The sequence below is a fragment of the Pteropus vampyrus genome, unplaced genomic scaffold, assembly GCF_000151845.1.
Source record: "Pteropus vampyrus isolate Shadow unplaced genomic scaffold, Pvam_2.0 Scaffold61, whole genome shotgun sequence".
Taxonomy (NCBI): domain Eukaryota; kingdom Metazoa; phylum Chordata; class Mammalia; order Chiroptera; family Pteropodidae; genus Pteropus; species Pteropus vampyrus.
Window position 1 is genome coordinate 3,736,624 of NW_011888842.1, and position 17,096 is coordinate 3,753,719.

At 39.5% G+C, this 17,096-nt stretch overlaps 1 protein-coding gene across 1 annotated transcript; it reads left to right on the forward strand.

Annotated features, from left to right (window-relative positions):
- The first annotated feature begins 7,270 nt into the window (after positions 1-7,270).
- TLR4 (toll like receptor 4) lies at positions 7,271-16,469 on the forward strand. The gene is made up of 3 exons (XM_011360965.2): positions 7,271-7,629; positions 11,560-11,726; positions 14,120-16,469. The coding sequence occupies exons 1-3, from the start codon at positions 7,537-7,539 to the stop codon at positions 16,383-16,385; spliced, it is 2,526 nt and encodes an 841-aa protein (XP_011359267.1). The 5' UTR covers positions 7,271-7,536; the 3' UTR covers positions 16,386-16,469.
- The last annotated feature ends 627 nt before the right edge of the window (positions 16,470-17,096 follow it).

Genomic DNA, 17,096 nt, shown 5'->3' on the forward strand with positions numbered 1-17,096 from the left:
CTTCCACATTAAAGGATTTGTCCCATTGTCTACGTGTTTGTTGGTTTGTTTAATAGTATATGCAGCTGGAATACGTACATACATACATACGTACATATATACATACACACACATACATACATATATATATACATATACACATACATATATGTGGATTTGAGTTCCAGTACTGCCAGATTTAATTGTGTGAAAAGTGCATTTGTATAGCTAAGTTTTAGATTTCATAAAGAAAAAAAATAATTACTCATGGAAATAAGAGCTTTTGTCCTTGGAAACTTGATTCCATAAAAGAGACAAATGTGGGGCAGGGCCAAACCACTAGCAGTGGCTCAGTCAACCTTTGTGGAATTTGAACTCAGCTATGAGTGTATTCCTTGTCTTCACAATAAAGATGTTATTGGTAGTGAAGTGAGGTGAGGAAGGCAGACTGGCCCAGTAGCCCAGCATTTTTAGGGAAAAATCCTGAATTATGTACTTCTCTGTGTATGCTTATTCTTTCTTTTTGATTGCTTGTAGTTCACTCCCAGTTTTCCTCTGTACCCCCTTTCTTTTCAGATCTTTCATCTTTTTAAAGAATTACCTTCCACGTCTTGACCACAGAACTCCTCTCTCTACTTATCTCATTGTATTCACTGTTAGACAGTAAGCTCCCTGTTTTCATGGGACTGGCTGATTTGTCCTCATCAGCAGTTTACATTGGCATGACCTAAATCTGCAAGTAAGACCTAGTTAGGTTGACTTAAGGTCACATTTCTATTGCACAGCCCTTGGTTCAAGTTCACAGACTGAATCTCTAACCCTAACAATTTACTTCCCATTGAGCCAAGTATGAGTATTGATATTTCTCTGCACTTCACTCCCACCATGACCAAGAAAACTAAAATAAGCTTCAACATGGATACTGTACTTGAGTCTTATTTTCCCACAAAAGGACAGAGCAATTCAAAATACAGAACTCTGACCTTATCACTGCCTCTTGTGTAAAGAGAGATGGAAGGTGAGCTTAAGATACTATAGATCAGCATTGAGCAATCTGCAGCCATATGCTGCCCCTCAGCTTTGCCACATGGCTCTGAGTCTAATTTCAAACTGACTTTTCAGCACATTTTAAAGTTAAGGAGTTACGTGGGAATAAGGAACTTTCGTGGAAACCACCTACCAAGTGTAGAAGATATTTTAGAATGGCCAACTTTCTAGCCTGTGTTCTCCAGCTAGAACCACATAGAAGCAGAAGCAAAGGCTTGTGGTTGGTGAATATGAAGCAGATGCCTATTGAGACACCCCAAGCAGTTGGGCCCATGAACTTCATTGTGGAGCTCTGACTATGGAGTCCCAGAACACCTTAATATAAGGAAATACAGAGAGCATTTATTTGTTTTCTCAGAGAATGAGGATTTTTTTTTTAGTTGCATCATTTTTGAACTTTGTACCATATTGTAATGTCAAATAATTTTATTTTATTTAGGGGAGATACAGTATGGATAGTTCTCCAATTTTCACTTTTAAAAATTTATTCTATTATCAAGTTTATTCATTTATTTTCCTCTTCTTTCTCTCCCTCCCACCTGCCCTTGCAGTTGTCAACTTTTACCACAGTGTAAAATGCTATGTAGAATACATATATATGCAAAGAAAGGTTCTTGGCCTTGGGCAGTTCCTGGTTTTAGAGGGATATTAGCTATGATAAAATACCTTCTAATACAAATACATATTCATAAAGGCTAGAACAATACTTCTAGAGAAATTCAGAGAAAAGTGAGATCACTGAGACCGGGTATGTCAGAGAGTGTAGGACTGGCAGTACGGGATGCTGAAGAAGGAATTAGACAGCTATGTCGAGATCAGCTTTGAACTGAGTCTCAAGTCTTGGAAGACATTATTTCCCCGCAAACACCCTGAGTCATCACTTCCTTTTCACACTCAATTCCAGTAGCTCTGGTTAAGTTGGCCTGTGCTCCTTTAGTGAAGAAAACGGATTGTGGGAATTACACCCCAACATACAAAGTAATAGGAGCTCCATCGGGCATTTACTTTGCATCTTTTTTCAACTAGAAATGGTATGACATTAAGAAATCAACCTAGAATAATCAAAAAGGTACATCGGGTGTTATTTTCTATAAGCAATAAGAAATCTCCATCAAGTTTTAACATAAATTAAAATAATAAATCTTAAAGTTGTCACGGTCTTAGCATATATTACCTCATTTTCTCCTTAGGAGAAGCATTGTTATGTAAAGGGTTATAGAAGTTAAGTGACTTGGTTGAAGTCACACTGCTAGCAATGGAGTAAGTAATAGAAGCAAAGACTCCCAATAGAATGCATAGCCCGTGCATTTCAGTTATTATTCCATGACTCGTCATCGAGAATAATCTTCATTGTGCCACTCCGGGAACATTCAATGGATGTTTACTCTGAACAGTTCCCTATGCTGAGCTCTATAGGAGTCAAAGATGAGAAAGGCATGGTCCCTTTGACGTGGATTAAAAGGGCAGAGTCAAAATAGAAACATATTTAGGTTTAGCATTCTAAACATATTTTTATGTTACCCAAAGCACAATCCTTTTCCACAATGTCACATCAAGCTTTTTATTTTCTCTCTCTCTGCATCTTCCCGCTCCCTGGAGCCTAAACCTTCTAAGATCAAGGCACTAGAAAATGTTTTTTTTTTTTTTTTTTTCCTATTTTGACTCAAAGCAGGAAGGAGGTAAGTACTTATAGAAACATAAAATATAAAATAATTGGTTGAAAAGAGTTTCACCTTCACATGTAAGTATCCATCTTTTGGGCTATTTTTATTTTATTTTATTTTTTCCCCACGGTGGCCATTCCACAAGGGCTTCTTTGTCCCACAGCCTTCTCCTTAGGGTCGATTGAGTCCCCTTTTCTATAACCATCAACACCACCAAGCCGAGCAGGAACAAACTAATGACTTACATTGAACTCGAGCTAACAGAATGCTGGGACTTTGGCAGGAAGAGAAGAGTTAGGGACAAGGGTCTGCAGGGGTGAAGGAGAGCATGTGAGGAACGGGATTTGGGAGCGACACTTTCTGCTGTGGGAGGGAGAACACATGAGTAGGGCTTTTGCAAAGGCTGGGGATAAAGCTGGGGATCGGTGGAGGGTCCGTGAGATAAGTTAATTTTACAAGGAATGCCACTCTGAATGCTGCACCACACTTCGGACTCTGTAGGGATTGAGTTATAGCTCCTGGACCTCAAGGGAAGTGTTCACGGTGTACTTTTCAGTGCTCCATGTCTATCTGCTCAGTTTGCATATTTGTTCATTATTTTCTCATTTTAATCAACTTCAGATTCTTGGATTCCTCTAGTGTGGAAGATAGGAGAAAAGGAGAGCTACTTGTGGACTAAACCAGCTAGTTGACAAATAATATTTATTTACTCGTGTCTTTACTAATTTTCTTCTAAAGATATGTGCCCCGGCTGATGCAAGCATGTGCTGTCCACAGTGACGTGTTATAATGTGACCTTAAAGCCTAGCACAGAATTGCATCAGATACCAGATCAAAGTATTTTGTCAGTGTTTGCCTTCTAGAAAAAGGGGCAGATATTCTTTTGCAATTTCTCCTTCCTCTTCTTCAAGAGAAATTGTGAGGAAGAAGAGAAATCTGACTGACCATCAATCAAGGGAAGGACTGATTATATATCATCCACTCATTCTTTTATTCAATCAATGTCTATTGAGCATTTATTGTGTACCTGGTACTGTCTAGGCATCAGGGCTACAGCTATGAAGGTAAGAGATACAACCTGTCCTCTCTGGCATCTTACTAGCCTGTATATGAAATGAAATGAAAAGCCTGAGCCAGGCTGTGTTAGGATTGCTCACTGGCTATTTTCTTTTAATCACCATGAAATGGATATTATAGGATGCTTAAGTCGTAGCATAGATAACCCACTGACCAACAGAGATTTGTGTTTTCTTTTGCAATATAGAATATAATTGGCGCTGTGGAGCATACCCATTAGTGAGTCTGTGTGTGTGTGTGTGTGTGTGTGTGTGTGTGTGAGAGAGAGAGAGAGAGAGAGAGAGAGAGAGAGAGAGAGAGAGAGAGAGAGAGAGAGAGAGTGTGTGTGTGTGTGTGTGTGTATGTGTTAGTTAGATTTTGGTTGGGGTAAGAGGCTTGAAGATGAGGAGAAAGAAAGTTTGGGACTAGTTCTGGCCATGGAGTGAAAGCAGAGATGATGCATGCTGAATATGGCAGCATAGTGAAATAAAAGGAACCTGGAATTTCTTGGAGTACCTCCAATCAGGAATATCCTCACTGAGAATTTCATGAGCAAGAAATAAACTTTTATGATGTTAAGTCACTAAAATTTGGAGGTTGATACAGCAATTAGCCTAACCTAACACCGGTCAGCTTTGTTCTTCCATTATTTCTTACTGAATGTGCAGTGCTTGCCAATAATATTGAACACTTCCTCCAGAAAGCTGGTGAAGGTGAGATTCCTCCACTGACTGAATGATTATGGCTCCTGAGTTGACCTTGCTCCAAGTGATGGGTCTGGAAAACCAAGTTGCTTTCCATGCCCCTGGCTAAGTCTTTACTACTGTGCCCAAGGTGTAACTATTACTATACTACAGTGGAAATTATGAGCCCAGGATGGTAGCTAATCACCACTGTCTTGCTTCCTTGAAATACTGTGATGGTCCGTCCATCAACAAAAGCAAATAAGATTTGATAACTGAGGGCTTAAACCTTCTCTTTTGTTTTGACATAGCCTGCCTTCTGGAAGAGACACACAAAACTGATATCTTTGGTTAAGGCAGTAGCTAGTGTGTTAATACCATAAAAAGGAAGCATTTTTTACAAGGCACTATTGTGAATTCTCTAGTCATAGAATTTTTCAGGAAGACTTTTATAAAACACATATATTAACTCCTCATAAAACAGAGTCTAGGAGATCATCTTGAACCCTTTCTCTTAGGCCTCATCTTGACCATCAAAGGGCTTTCTCTTCAGTGACAGTAAGAAAGAGGATTTGTACCACTACACACTCACATTACTCTATTCAATTAAGTGCTGTGTCCTAGTAACAGTCTAGTTGTGTCTAGCTTGAAATAACACACATTTATTCTTAGGAGGCAGAGTGGGATGTGTGTGTGTGTGTGTGTGTGTGTGTGTGTGTGTGTATGTGTGTGTGTGATGGAGGTAGGAGGTCGAGAGGCCTGAGGTATGAACAATATACAACCTCAGAATGTTATTATCATGAAATGAGGTGATTCCACTTGCAATTTTAGAAAGATTGCTTTGATTTCAGGATAAAGATGGACTGGTAGATTTGGGACATTAGAAGAGGTGAGTCTGGCAGCTGGAAAACCCATTAACAATGTATTCCACTAATCTAGGCCAAGGGGTATCATGATAATCATAACAGAAATGAAGATGGACATTTTAGAATTGTTTTATAGATAAAATATCTAGGACTCAGTAGAATGTTTTGTTTTAAAATGTAGGTTTTATTATTCAGGTATGGTGAGACCAACAGTTCAGGAGAGGATCGTCACTGGAAAGATAGTTTGTTACTCACAGTTTCCATGCCATACTGTGCAGGGCCACGTGGGGAAGCACCACGGTTGACCAGAAGGCAGAAGGAATGAGGGCAAAGCATGAGCAGGATCCTGTATTGTGGCTCCTGTGGGAAAGGCAAGGAAAGGCAGTGCAAATAGGCTTAAGTTTGCCTAGTTTGAATCATTTTAGCAGGCTCTGGCACATGGGAGTTTTCTCTAGTTGTCTGGTACCTGGCCCTGTGATGATAAGGGTGAAAGAATTTTGCCTCCTAGAGTGAAAAAGCCAGAGAGAGGAGGTGGTTCAGCAACAGGCTTTGGATTGGTTAGTTTGCATATGAAAGGCACACTGAAGGGCAAATTATTTGCTGTCTTTAAAAACTGGCTAGCCCTGAGAGGGGCCATCTATTTTCAGTGAGGCTCCCAAGCTAAAGCATCAAGAATATAGAAAATAAGAAAGTATAGTTAATATGCATTTGATGAGAGAAGTGAGGAAGCCGAGGAGATTTCCATCTTGGGTGACTATGCGGAAGTGAAATGCGATTACCTTTCCACAGAGCTAAACTTTATTGAGCACCTATTCTGTGCCAGGCGTTTAAGACTTTGATATAGTCTCAATCCTCAAAGCAAAATTTTGACAGGGGGACTATTTTTAGCTTAATTTTAGAGCTGTGTTAAAGTAGTCTGCGAGAATTTGTGCTCAGCCCCCTATGACACACTCCTTTGCAACTTCACTTTATATTTACTGGATCTGAGGAATACACAGATGAACCATGCACTAGACTAGGAATTTTATATAGATTAATTTAATTCAATCATGCAAGACAAATGAGATTATTTCCATTCTAAAGACCAGAAAGTTAGGGCTTAGTGGCTTATATCATTTGCCTACTGTCACAAGGCCTTAATTCTATGAATGCCATAAATATCAGCTTCTGTTGTGATTAAAACTATTATTCCAGTTTTCAGACCAGAAATTAAGGCTTCTCAGTTTAAGTGACTTGACCAGTGCCACAAGGCCGTAATTCATCCAGCCTGGATTTGAATTTCAGTGTATTTGATTCTTCATCCCAATCTTTTCCCACCATCCCTATGCTTTTCAAACTGTGTTTCACTGGAGCTTTATTTTTTAATCAGATTCATAATATGAGTTTTTCCCCAAGATTTCACAAGGTTGCCTGGAGCTATGGGTTGAAATGTGTACCCCACTCCCAATTCATATGTTGAGGACCTAACCCTGACTCCTCAGAATGAGGCTGTGTTTTAAGATAAGGTCTTTCAAAAGGTAATTAAGGTAAAATGAGGTCATCTGAGTGGGCCTTAATCCAATATGACTGATGTCCTTATAAAGAAGAGGAATTTAGGATACAGACACACACAGAGGAAAGACTCTGTGAAGACACAGAGAGAGGGTGGGCATCGAAAAGCCAAGGAGAGAGCCTGAAAAGAAATCAGTCCTGCTGGCATCTTGATCTCAGACTCCCAGCCTCCAGAACTTCGCGAAAAAAAAATTAAATTCTATTGTTTAAGTCACTCAGTTTGTGGTATTTTGTTTGGCAATCGTAGGAGACTAATGTAGACAGTAAGTTTCCACTACGAAAACAACACTGGAGAGCCACTGCCCTAGTCAGTTAAACAGACTGCCTGGCCAATCTGATTGTTTTTTTAAGTTCACTGTCGCTGAGGTCAGATGACTTACTGGGATAAAAGTCAGCTAGCTTCCTCTTGCAGTTACTTCGGACACTGGTCTGCAGACATTTTCTTCTTCTTCTTCTAACTTCCCCTCCTTAGAAAGGGGACATAAATATTAGAGAAACAAACGTCCAGAATGCTAAGCTTGCCACTCTCACTTCCTTTCTTGCCCCATAAGCTAGCGCTGCTTTGAATACAGTAATTGCTGTGGGGCACCGAGCAAGGGAAAGAAGACAGTGCCTTGGAGGCTGCCCAGGCAGGTGGTTACGGTTACACATGCTTTCACAGGGTCATTTTTGGCCACAGAAAATGCCAGGATGATGCCTCCCATCCGCCTGGCTGGGATTCTGATCCCAGCCATGGCCTTCCTTTCCTGCCTGAGACCTGAGAGCTGGGACCCTTGCGTGCAGGTATGTGTTCAAAGTCAGTTTATCTCCTGTGTGCTTTGTCTTGTTTCTGAAAAACTGCCCTCTGCCCAGAACTTCCCACTGTGTGGTGCCCTGGTTAGTTTCATTCGCAAAAAGGAGTCAAATTATCTTAAAGAGATGAGGACCAACTAATTCATGATTACCAGGCACTCACAGGCAGCCCATGGAATCCTGTCCCATTTTAAAATCCCTGTTCTCAGGCTTCTGGGCTGTGTGACCTTGAAGAAGTTATTCAACCTCTCTGAGACTGGTTCTCACATCTATAAAAGAATTATAATAATACCTACTTCAACAGAGAGTTGTAAGAAGGCTGCTTCCTATCATTCCTTTCTGCTGGTTGTCTGTACATTCAGCTTCAAGCAGTCACCTGGCCCCTTTCAATTTCAGGAAGATTTTTTTTTTTTTCTTGTCTCTTAAAAGAACAAACTTTCCAAGTGTATTTCAGACTTCTGAATCTAGTCAAAGTTCTATCCAAAGGATGAAAAGAAAAGAGATTGGAAAAAAAAAAAAGGAGAGAGAAATTAAGAAAGAGACAGAGAGCGGGAAATAAAGAAGGGAGGAAAAAAAGAGAAAAAGACATAAAATGTCAGTTAATGCAATGGTTTCTTTCTTTGTGAAACACCTACCAGCTGGTTCATAATCTCATTCCTGCTGGATCTCTTTTGTTTTTTTCTTGCATGGACTTTCTAATTGCTTTGGAAGCCCATCATAGAGCCAATAAACCAAAAGAATGTCCTGGGATTTTAGGGTGTGGCAGGGTCAGAAACTCAAGAAAAGCATAAACCAGAGAAGGTGAGGGAAATAGCGGACTTTAATATCTAACAAAGATGAATTTGTCATCCCAGTCTTCTGTTCCTCCAAGTCCCTGCCCACAGTCCTACTCCTTGTTCTGTGACTCTCCTGCCGTTAAGTTAATAGGGAGAGATCCTCCAATTATTGTCACCCTCAGATAAAATCAGACTTACTCTTGGCTGCTCCCTTTCTTCATGCCCCATATTCTCCTGATCTCCAAAGCCTGCCTATCCCCTCAGTGCCAGCCTAGGGCAAGTCCTCCATTTCCCTAGCCTTGACTCTTGGATAGTAATTGGTCTTCTGACTCCATAGCTCTCTTCCTTTAATCCACTGTGTGCGTTTTCGTTTGTTGTTTATTTGTCACTGCTGTTTTTTCTGAGGCTCAGTTCTGACAAATTATCCTCTTTAAAAACATAATAACTTTTCATTGTTATTAGGACTGTTTCCTACACAAAGCCTTTGCACTGCTAATCCCTCTAGCTGGAATGCTTTTCCCCTTGATCGGTGCCGCCCAATGGTAGAACACATAATGTAGAACACATATTTAAATTTAAATAATAAATTTAACTAACTAAATTTTAACTAACTACATTTAAAACATAGTTTAAAATTTTCTAGTAGACATGTTAAAAAATATAAAGGTGAACTTAATTTTAATATTTTTATTGAACCCAGTATATTTAAAATATGATTTTGAAATGTAATTTACACTAAACTATTAAAAATAATTTTTACCTTGTTTTGTTGGGATTAAATCTTTAGTATATATTTTACCTTTATCATACACCTCAGTTTAGACTATCCACATTTGTTACGGTCAATTGCCTTGTGTCACTAGTGGCCACCGTGTTGGACAGTGCAGCCCTAGATATTTTCGTGGTTTAATCCCTCACTTTATTCAGATCTCTGCTTAAATGTCAACTTCTTTAGAATTCCTCCCCCCGCCCCCATCTCCCATCCTCCTCTAATCTTTTATGCTGCTGTGTTATTTTTATAGCACGTCCCTATATATATTTGTTTATTTGTTCATTGTCTTTCCCATTCAAATGGAATCTGTAAGAGGGCAAGATCATTGATGGCTTTATTTATCACTATATTCCAGTGTTTAGTACATAGTAGTTGTTCAATTTATATGTGTCAAACAATTAAAGGTACTGCCACAGGACAAAGTAGAGGGCCCTCCTTGTCCAGCTCTGGCTTCCTCTCTGGCTTGGGGTTTTACCATTTCCTCCATGCTCCACCTAATCTAAACTAGTTTTTCACCCCTCCTTACTCACAACGTTTTTGCCTTTTACTCTTTCCATGTATCCAAATCTTGCTCATCCTTCAAGACCCACCTTGAAATCTTCTCTTTCTCAAAAGCCATTTACCATCCCTGTATCCAGAATTGATCTCTCCCTTTTCTGAACCAGAGGAAATATTTTTCAAACCTGGTTAATGGCCGTTTTCAGTAATATGAGTTGTGCTCCCATCTTAACCCTTACTCTAGAGTATGAGCTCATCAAAGTCTGGAGCCAAGTCATGTTGGTCTTTGTACTGCTCTAAACACTAAACAGAAAATTTGGATTTAAGCAATTAGTTATTTGAGCAAACCTCCATTCAATTAGTTATTCATTTATTCGACAAAGATTTATTAAGCATCGACCATTTGCTAGGCACCATTCTGAGTGCTGGAGACATAGCAGAGAACAAGACCTTCACAAAGTACGATCTAGTGAGGGAGATGAACAATACATATGGAACAATCATGTGGACAACATAATGTCAGAGGGTGATGCATCTGTGAAAGAGGATGAAAGAGGGCATGAGAAAAGTTACTGGCAACATCCTCTGTTTTACAGTATGGTCTATGAGGCTCCTAAAAAGGGTAATGGTCACAGGGATTTAAATAAGTACAGGGAATATAGTCAATAATATTGTAATAACTATGTATATGGTGTCAGGTGGGTACCGGACTTACTGGGGGAATCACTTTATAAATTATATAAATGTCTAACCACTCTCTACATACCTGAAACTAATATAATATTGAATGTCAACTTTAATTGGAAATAATTTAAATTAAAAAAAGGGTAACATTTAAGCAGACATGTGAAGTGAGGACCTGCATGTATAGCTTGTGAGACTTTATACATATTATTTTATCTCTTTGAATTCTTCTTCTTTAAAAAGTTTATTTGAAGATTAAGTTAAAATATATAACATAAGAAACATACTGGCATATAGTAAGAGATTAATAACAACTAATAATAATAAATGTTAACATTTATTGATCATTTACACTAGAATAAGCTTTGAGATAATCTCTTTAAATACCTTATCTCATTTAATCCTTTTAACAAATTCTACTGGTATTAAACAAGAGAAAGCCAAAATTAGCAGGCTTAAGCAAGACATTTTGTTAAAGAAATCGGAGAATTCAGAAATTAAATGGGAGATTAGAGAACAAGATTGACAAATAATTTGGGAAAGAATAACAGAAACCAACACAGAAACCAAGGCAGCATAAAACATTTGACATTATTTGCTAGGTCCTGCCACTGAAGTCCATGTCCTTTAAAGATTTTCCCCCCATTTCTGAATCACTTGATCAAAGGTTAATAAGCCAAGGAAGAGAACACAACTGGCAAAAACTGGGCTATGATTAAGGGAGGTCTAGACACCTTGATTGGCAATATCCCCAAGGCTGTATACAATGCGTGGAATTACTTAGGAAAAAAAAAAAAAAAGGCTTGCCCTAAAACACACAGAAGAGCTGGGGTGAAATCCCAAGCTTTTGGACTCCAGAGACTCAGCTCTTTACCACTTGACTCTATTGCTTCTTGGTAAATGTTGCCATTATTACAGTAAAGATTAGAACACTAGGTACATGGTAGGTGTTCTTTCCTTCTTAATCTAGAGTAATATGTTCTATAAGTGTGAAGTGAATAGATAAATGGATGGATGGATGGATGGATGGATGGATGGATGGATGGATGGATGGACGAACGGACGGACAAAGGACGGTTGACTAGCCCCTGAGCTTGTACTAAGGGCCTCCCACACTCTTGCCTAGGAGAGGGGAGAGGTATATTGAGGTGTACACAGTAAAACACTGCATTTAATGTATGATCATTGCAGGTGGTTCCTCACATTACCTACCAGTGCATGGAGCTGAATCTCTACAAAATCCCCAACAACATCCCCACATCAGTCAAGAAACTGGATCTGAGCTTTAACCCCCTGAGACGTCTAAGCAGCCATATCTTCTCCAACTTCTCAGAATTGCAGGTGCTGGATTTATCTAGGTAATGAATGAGCATGTAGACACTGTACAAAGTAAAATGTTCATTGTTGTATCATTTCATTCTTGAGCCAGAAAATGTAGTTGGTGGAATCTCATCTTCATTCACTTATACATTTATTCAATAGATGTCATACTTGCTATATAATTTTGGGCAAGCCACCTCCCATCTCCAGGTCTCAGTTTCACAGATAAAGTCTGTGAACAGAACAGTTGGACAAGAGATAGTTTCTAAGAATAATTCTATCTTTGAATTTTCTTTTAAGTCAGGAGAGAAAGTGAATTCAAACTCTTTCATCCGCAGATATTGTTGGCTACTTGCTATATGTTGTACACTCTGCTACTAGGGTGGCAGGCAAGAGAGCAAAGCTTCATCTGTATTTGCAGATGCTCCCCAGCACTAGCATCACTGCCTCAGCTCCACCTCAGATCATCAGGCATTAGATTCTCAGAGGAGCACCAGTCCCCGGTGCCAAAAAGGTTGAGGACTGCTGGAATAGATATCCTTTGCCTATTCATATTGATTTACAATGTTCATATATAGTAATTCAACTAATTCTCTAAGGATGCTTTGTGATAGACCAGGAAGCCTTTTTTCCCCCCATAGAAACCTACTGATATCTATCTATCTATCTATCTACCTATCTATCTATCTATCTATCTATCTATCTATCTATCTATCTATCTATCTATCTATCGTGTGTGTGTACATATATATATATATATATATATATAAAATAAACAGGCTTGGAGAGTTTAAGTGATTTATCTACATTCATGTAGCTTGTTGGCAGTGGATCAGAGATTCAAGTTCACATCTCCTACTTTAAATGTTTTCTTCATCTTAGCATTCCACTTCTCTAAAGTGATGAGCATGCTTTGACAGAACAGAGACACAGGAAGACCCTTTTAGTCTTGCCTGGTGCATAGAGTGATATATACATAAGATTATCAGCTATAAAATCATATTACTGAAAGCAACTTGAGAAATAATCAACTTTAGTTGCTTCACTTAGAAATGTGATAACTGAGGCTTGTAGAGGAAAAAGAGTTGCCAAGTTCACGCAGTATGAAAGGACAAGCAGAGACTCCAGAACCGGAAGTCTTGCCTCTGTCTTCCATTGTTCTTTTGACTGCACCCACCACCATCTATCAAGTTGCCCATCAATTATAAAAGCTTGGATAGGAAAGATTTTATTACCTATGAACTTCCTGAAGGGTGATCAGGCGAGTGGGGAGCATTGCAAATGTGATTCAGGGTGTACTAGGAAAGCACTCATTTACAAACCCTACTGGCAGGCACTTGCAGTGTTAGCAAGAGTTTACCATTAGTTCACTGTTTGTTGGCTGGATAAGAGCCTTGTCTCTAGGATACCTCTATGAACATTGTTTATAGCATGGCTTCCATTTCACTGGGGGTGAAATTCAAAGTACTTTTCTAGTCTGAAAGTCTTGGTCTTATTGTAACCTCCTTTCTTCACCACTCCATCTGATACCTCTCCACTTCTCTCTCTGTACTCCGGACACAGAAGATGTCTCTCAGGGTTCCTCCATGTATGAGAGCTGCTGCCTAACTTGAGACTTTTGTATCTGCTCTTCTGTTCACTTCCTTTCTTGTTAATTCCTACTCATCTTCCAGATTTCATCTTAACTGTTCTTAGAGAAGCCTGCTTTGATCTCCTTTATCTAAGTCCATTCCCTTGATGTCAACTCTAGCAGACTTTTCTTCCACAAAACTCATTCCTATCATGTTATTAACGTGTACCTCTGATAATGACAACTTTCAAATATCTGGCAATCATATAAGGATAACTTTTTATCAGCATTAAGGGTCTCTGTGACACATACGTAATTTCTTTTTATCTTTGAAATTGACATTCACCAGTCATTTATTATGCCTAACAAATAACAACTATCTGTATCATCTGTACCAATCAGATCTGTGACCATGCTCACTTGTAGAGAATAGCTAAAGTTGATCCAAGGCTGTTACATACTCCATCAGTCGTATAGTCTTTATGTGCCCCAGTTATTGATCTTAAACTGATTGGTTTCTGATAAATGTACTGTCTCTGTTTAGTGTGTGTACACACACACAGAAAGAGAGAGAGAGAGAGAGAGAGAGAGAGAGAGAGAGAGAGAGAGAGAGAGAGATTGATTGAGAGAGATTGATTGAGAGAGATTGATTGAGAGAGAGAGATTATCATTATGGATAGTATGATGATACCAAGGCTGTGAAGTTTATTATTTGTTCAGCCCCATTCGATGTATTTGCCTATGCACAATCATATGACATGTCAAATCCATATGAAGAGCTAGATAACTGAGGGCTGTTTTTCCATTTTGGGTTTTCTATTCAGCAGACATACTATATAATCTGTATCCTTTTCCCTGTAGGTGTGAAATTGAGATGATTGAAGATGATGCATATGAGGGTCTAAACCATCTCTCCACCTTGATATTGACAGGAAACCCTATCCAGAGTTTAGCCATGGGAGCCTTTTCTGGACTATCAAGTTTACAGACACTGGTGGCTGTGGAGATAAACCTAGTGTCTCTAGAGGACTTCCCCATTGGACACCTGAAAACCTTGAAGGAGCTTAATGTGGCTCACAATCTTATTGATTCCTTCAAGTTACCTGAATATTTTTCTAACCTGTCCAACCTGGAGCACTTAGACCTTTCCAATAACAAGATCCAAACTATTTGTCATAAAGACCTACAGGTTCTACATCAAATGCCCCCATTCAAACTCTCTTTAGACTTGTCCCTGAACCCTTTAGACTTCATCCAACGAGGTGCCTTTAAAGAAATTAAGCTCCATGAACTAACTTTGAGAAGTAATTTTAACAGTACAGATGTAATGAAAACTTGTATTCAAGGCCTGGCTGGCTTAAAAATCAATCGTTTGGTTCTAGGAGAATTTAAAAATGAAAGAGCCATAAACCATTTTGACAAATCTGCCATGGAGGGACTGTGCAACTTGACCATTGACGAATTCCGGATGACATACTTCGATGACTTCTCAGAGGATGTTATTAACTTTTTTAATTGTTTGGCAAATGTTTCTACAATTTCTCTGGTGAGTCTGTATTTAAACAGGCTAGAAGTCCTTTCTAAAGATTTCAAATGGCAACACTTAAAACTGACTAACTCTAAATTTGATCATTTTCCCAGGTTGGCGCTTGACTCTCTCAAAAAGTTGGTTTTCACTGCCAACAGGGGTATGAGCACTTTTACTGAAGTTAAACTACCAAAACTTGAGTTTCTAGATCTCAGTAGAAATGGTTTGAGTTTCAAGAGTTGCTGTTCTCACACTTTTTGGGGGACAACTAGACTGAAACACTTAGATCTGAGCTTTAATGATGTTATTACCATGAGCTCAAACTTCTTGGGCTTAGAGCAACTAAAATATCTGGATTTCCAGCATTCCAATTTGAAACAGGCCAGTGATTTTTCGGTATTCCTATCACTCAAAAACCTACTTTACCTTGATATTTCTTATACTCGCATCCGAATCATCTTCCATGGCATCTTTGATGGCTTGTTCAGCCTCGAAGTCTTGAAAATGGCTGGCAATTCTTTTCAGGACAACTCCGTTCCAAATATCTTCAAAGCGCTGACTAACTTAACCTTCCTGGACCTCTCTAATTGCCAGCTAGAACGAGTGTCCCAGGCGGCATTTGGCTCACTCGTTAAACTTAAGTCACTAAATATGAGTCACAACCACCTTTTGTCCTTGGATCTATTTCCTTATAAACTTCCCCACTCTCTCCAGGATCTGGACTGCAGTTTTAATCGCATAGTGGCCTCCAATAGGCAAGAACTACAGCATTTTCCAAGTAATCTAACTTCCTTAAATCTCACTGGGAATGACTTTGCTTGCATTTGTGAACACCAGAGTTTTCTGCAGTGGGTCAAGGACCACAGGCACCTCTTGGTGGGAGTTACACAAATGGTGTGTGTGCAACCTTTAGATATGCAGGGTGTGCCTGTACTCAGTTTTAGAAATGCCACCTGTCAGATGAGCAAGACTGTCATTAGTGTGTCGGTTCTCACTGTACTCGTGGTATCTGTGGTAGCAGTTCTGGTTTATAAGTTCTATTTCCACCTGATGCTTCTTGCTGGCTGCAAAAAGTATGGCAGAGGTGAAAGCACCTATGATGCCTTTGTTATTTACTCAAGCCAGGATGAGGACTGGGTGAGGAATGAGTTGGTAAAGAACTTGGAGGAGGGGGTGCCCCCCTTTCAGCTCTGCCTTCACTACAGAGACTTTATTCCTGGTGTGGCCATTGCTGCCAACATCATCCAAGAAGGTTTCCACAAGAGCCGAAAGGTTATCGTCGTGGTGTCCCAGCACTTCATCCAGAGCCGATGGTGTATTTTTGAGTATGAGATTGCCCAGACCTGGCAGTTTCTGAGCAGTCGTGCGGGCATCATTTTCATTGTCCTACAGAAGGTGGAGAAGTCCCTGCTCCGGCAGCAGGTGGAGCTGTATCGCCTTCTCAGCAGGAACACTTACCTGGAGTGGGAGGACAGTGTCCTCGGGCGGCACATCTTCTGGAGACGACTCAGAAAAGCCTTGCTAGATGGCAAACTGTGGAGTCCAGAAGGAGCAGCAGATGCAGAAAGCAGCCAGCATGAAGCAACAATCACTATCTGAGGAGAAAAAACTCCTGAGGTGCTTCTTGTGCAGCTGGATTCATTACTTGTTCAGTTAACAAGTATTAAATGTTGCAACACTGCAGGCATTGTGTTAAGGGAACATGATTCAGTGGTACACAAGATACACAGGGCAGCTGATCTCATGGAGTTTACAATGCAGAGGTAATAAATACCGTGCTAAAACACAGAACCTCCAGGTGGATGTTTCAACCAACTCAGCTAAGGAGTCTGGGAGAGGGAAAGTCAACTCAACTTTTATCCCATAAAATTGAATTATAACTAAGAGACTGGCCCCAGTGAGATCAGAAAAGGTGCTAGTTCTCCTGATCCTTTTGAATGGAAAGCACCTCATATTTTACATTTTAGTCATCTTAAAACAAAGCAGATATGGAAGTTTCAACTTCATTGGGTCTTTGTTTACTTTTTTCTTTTATATTGAATACAATTAAAATTCTACTTGTGACTCAGAGGCTCCTGATTCGGATCTTCCCTCCACTTTAAGTCAGTTTCCTTATAAAAATTAAAATTTTGCAACGAATTCCGAAGGAAACTTGATTAACACTTATTTACAAACATCCTGGTCATGCCTTAGCCTGTCTATTTATTAACTAATAGTCTCTGATATATTTTTGTTTTAATAAATCCGTTTCTCATTTTGCACATCTCCTCTATAAACCTTTATCATAAATAAGGTTCTTAGAGACATGCT

Bases quoted from the DNA above. Each gene is read 5' to 3' on its own strand.
- TLR4 (XM_011360965.2), top strand. From the start codon at position 7,537: ATGATGCCTCCCATCCGCCTGGCTGGGATTCTGATCCCAGCCATGGCC. The intron at 7,630-11,559 runs GTATGTGTTCAA...TGATCATTGCAG, and splicing joins GCTGGGACCCTTGCGTGCAG to GTGGTTCCTCACATTACCTA. The intron at 11,727-14,119 runs GTAATGAATGAG...TTTTCCCTGTAG, and splicing joins CAGGTGCTGGATTTATCTAG to GTGTGAAATTGAGATGATTG.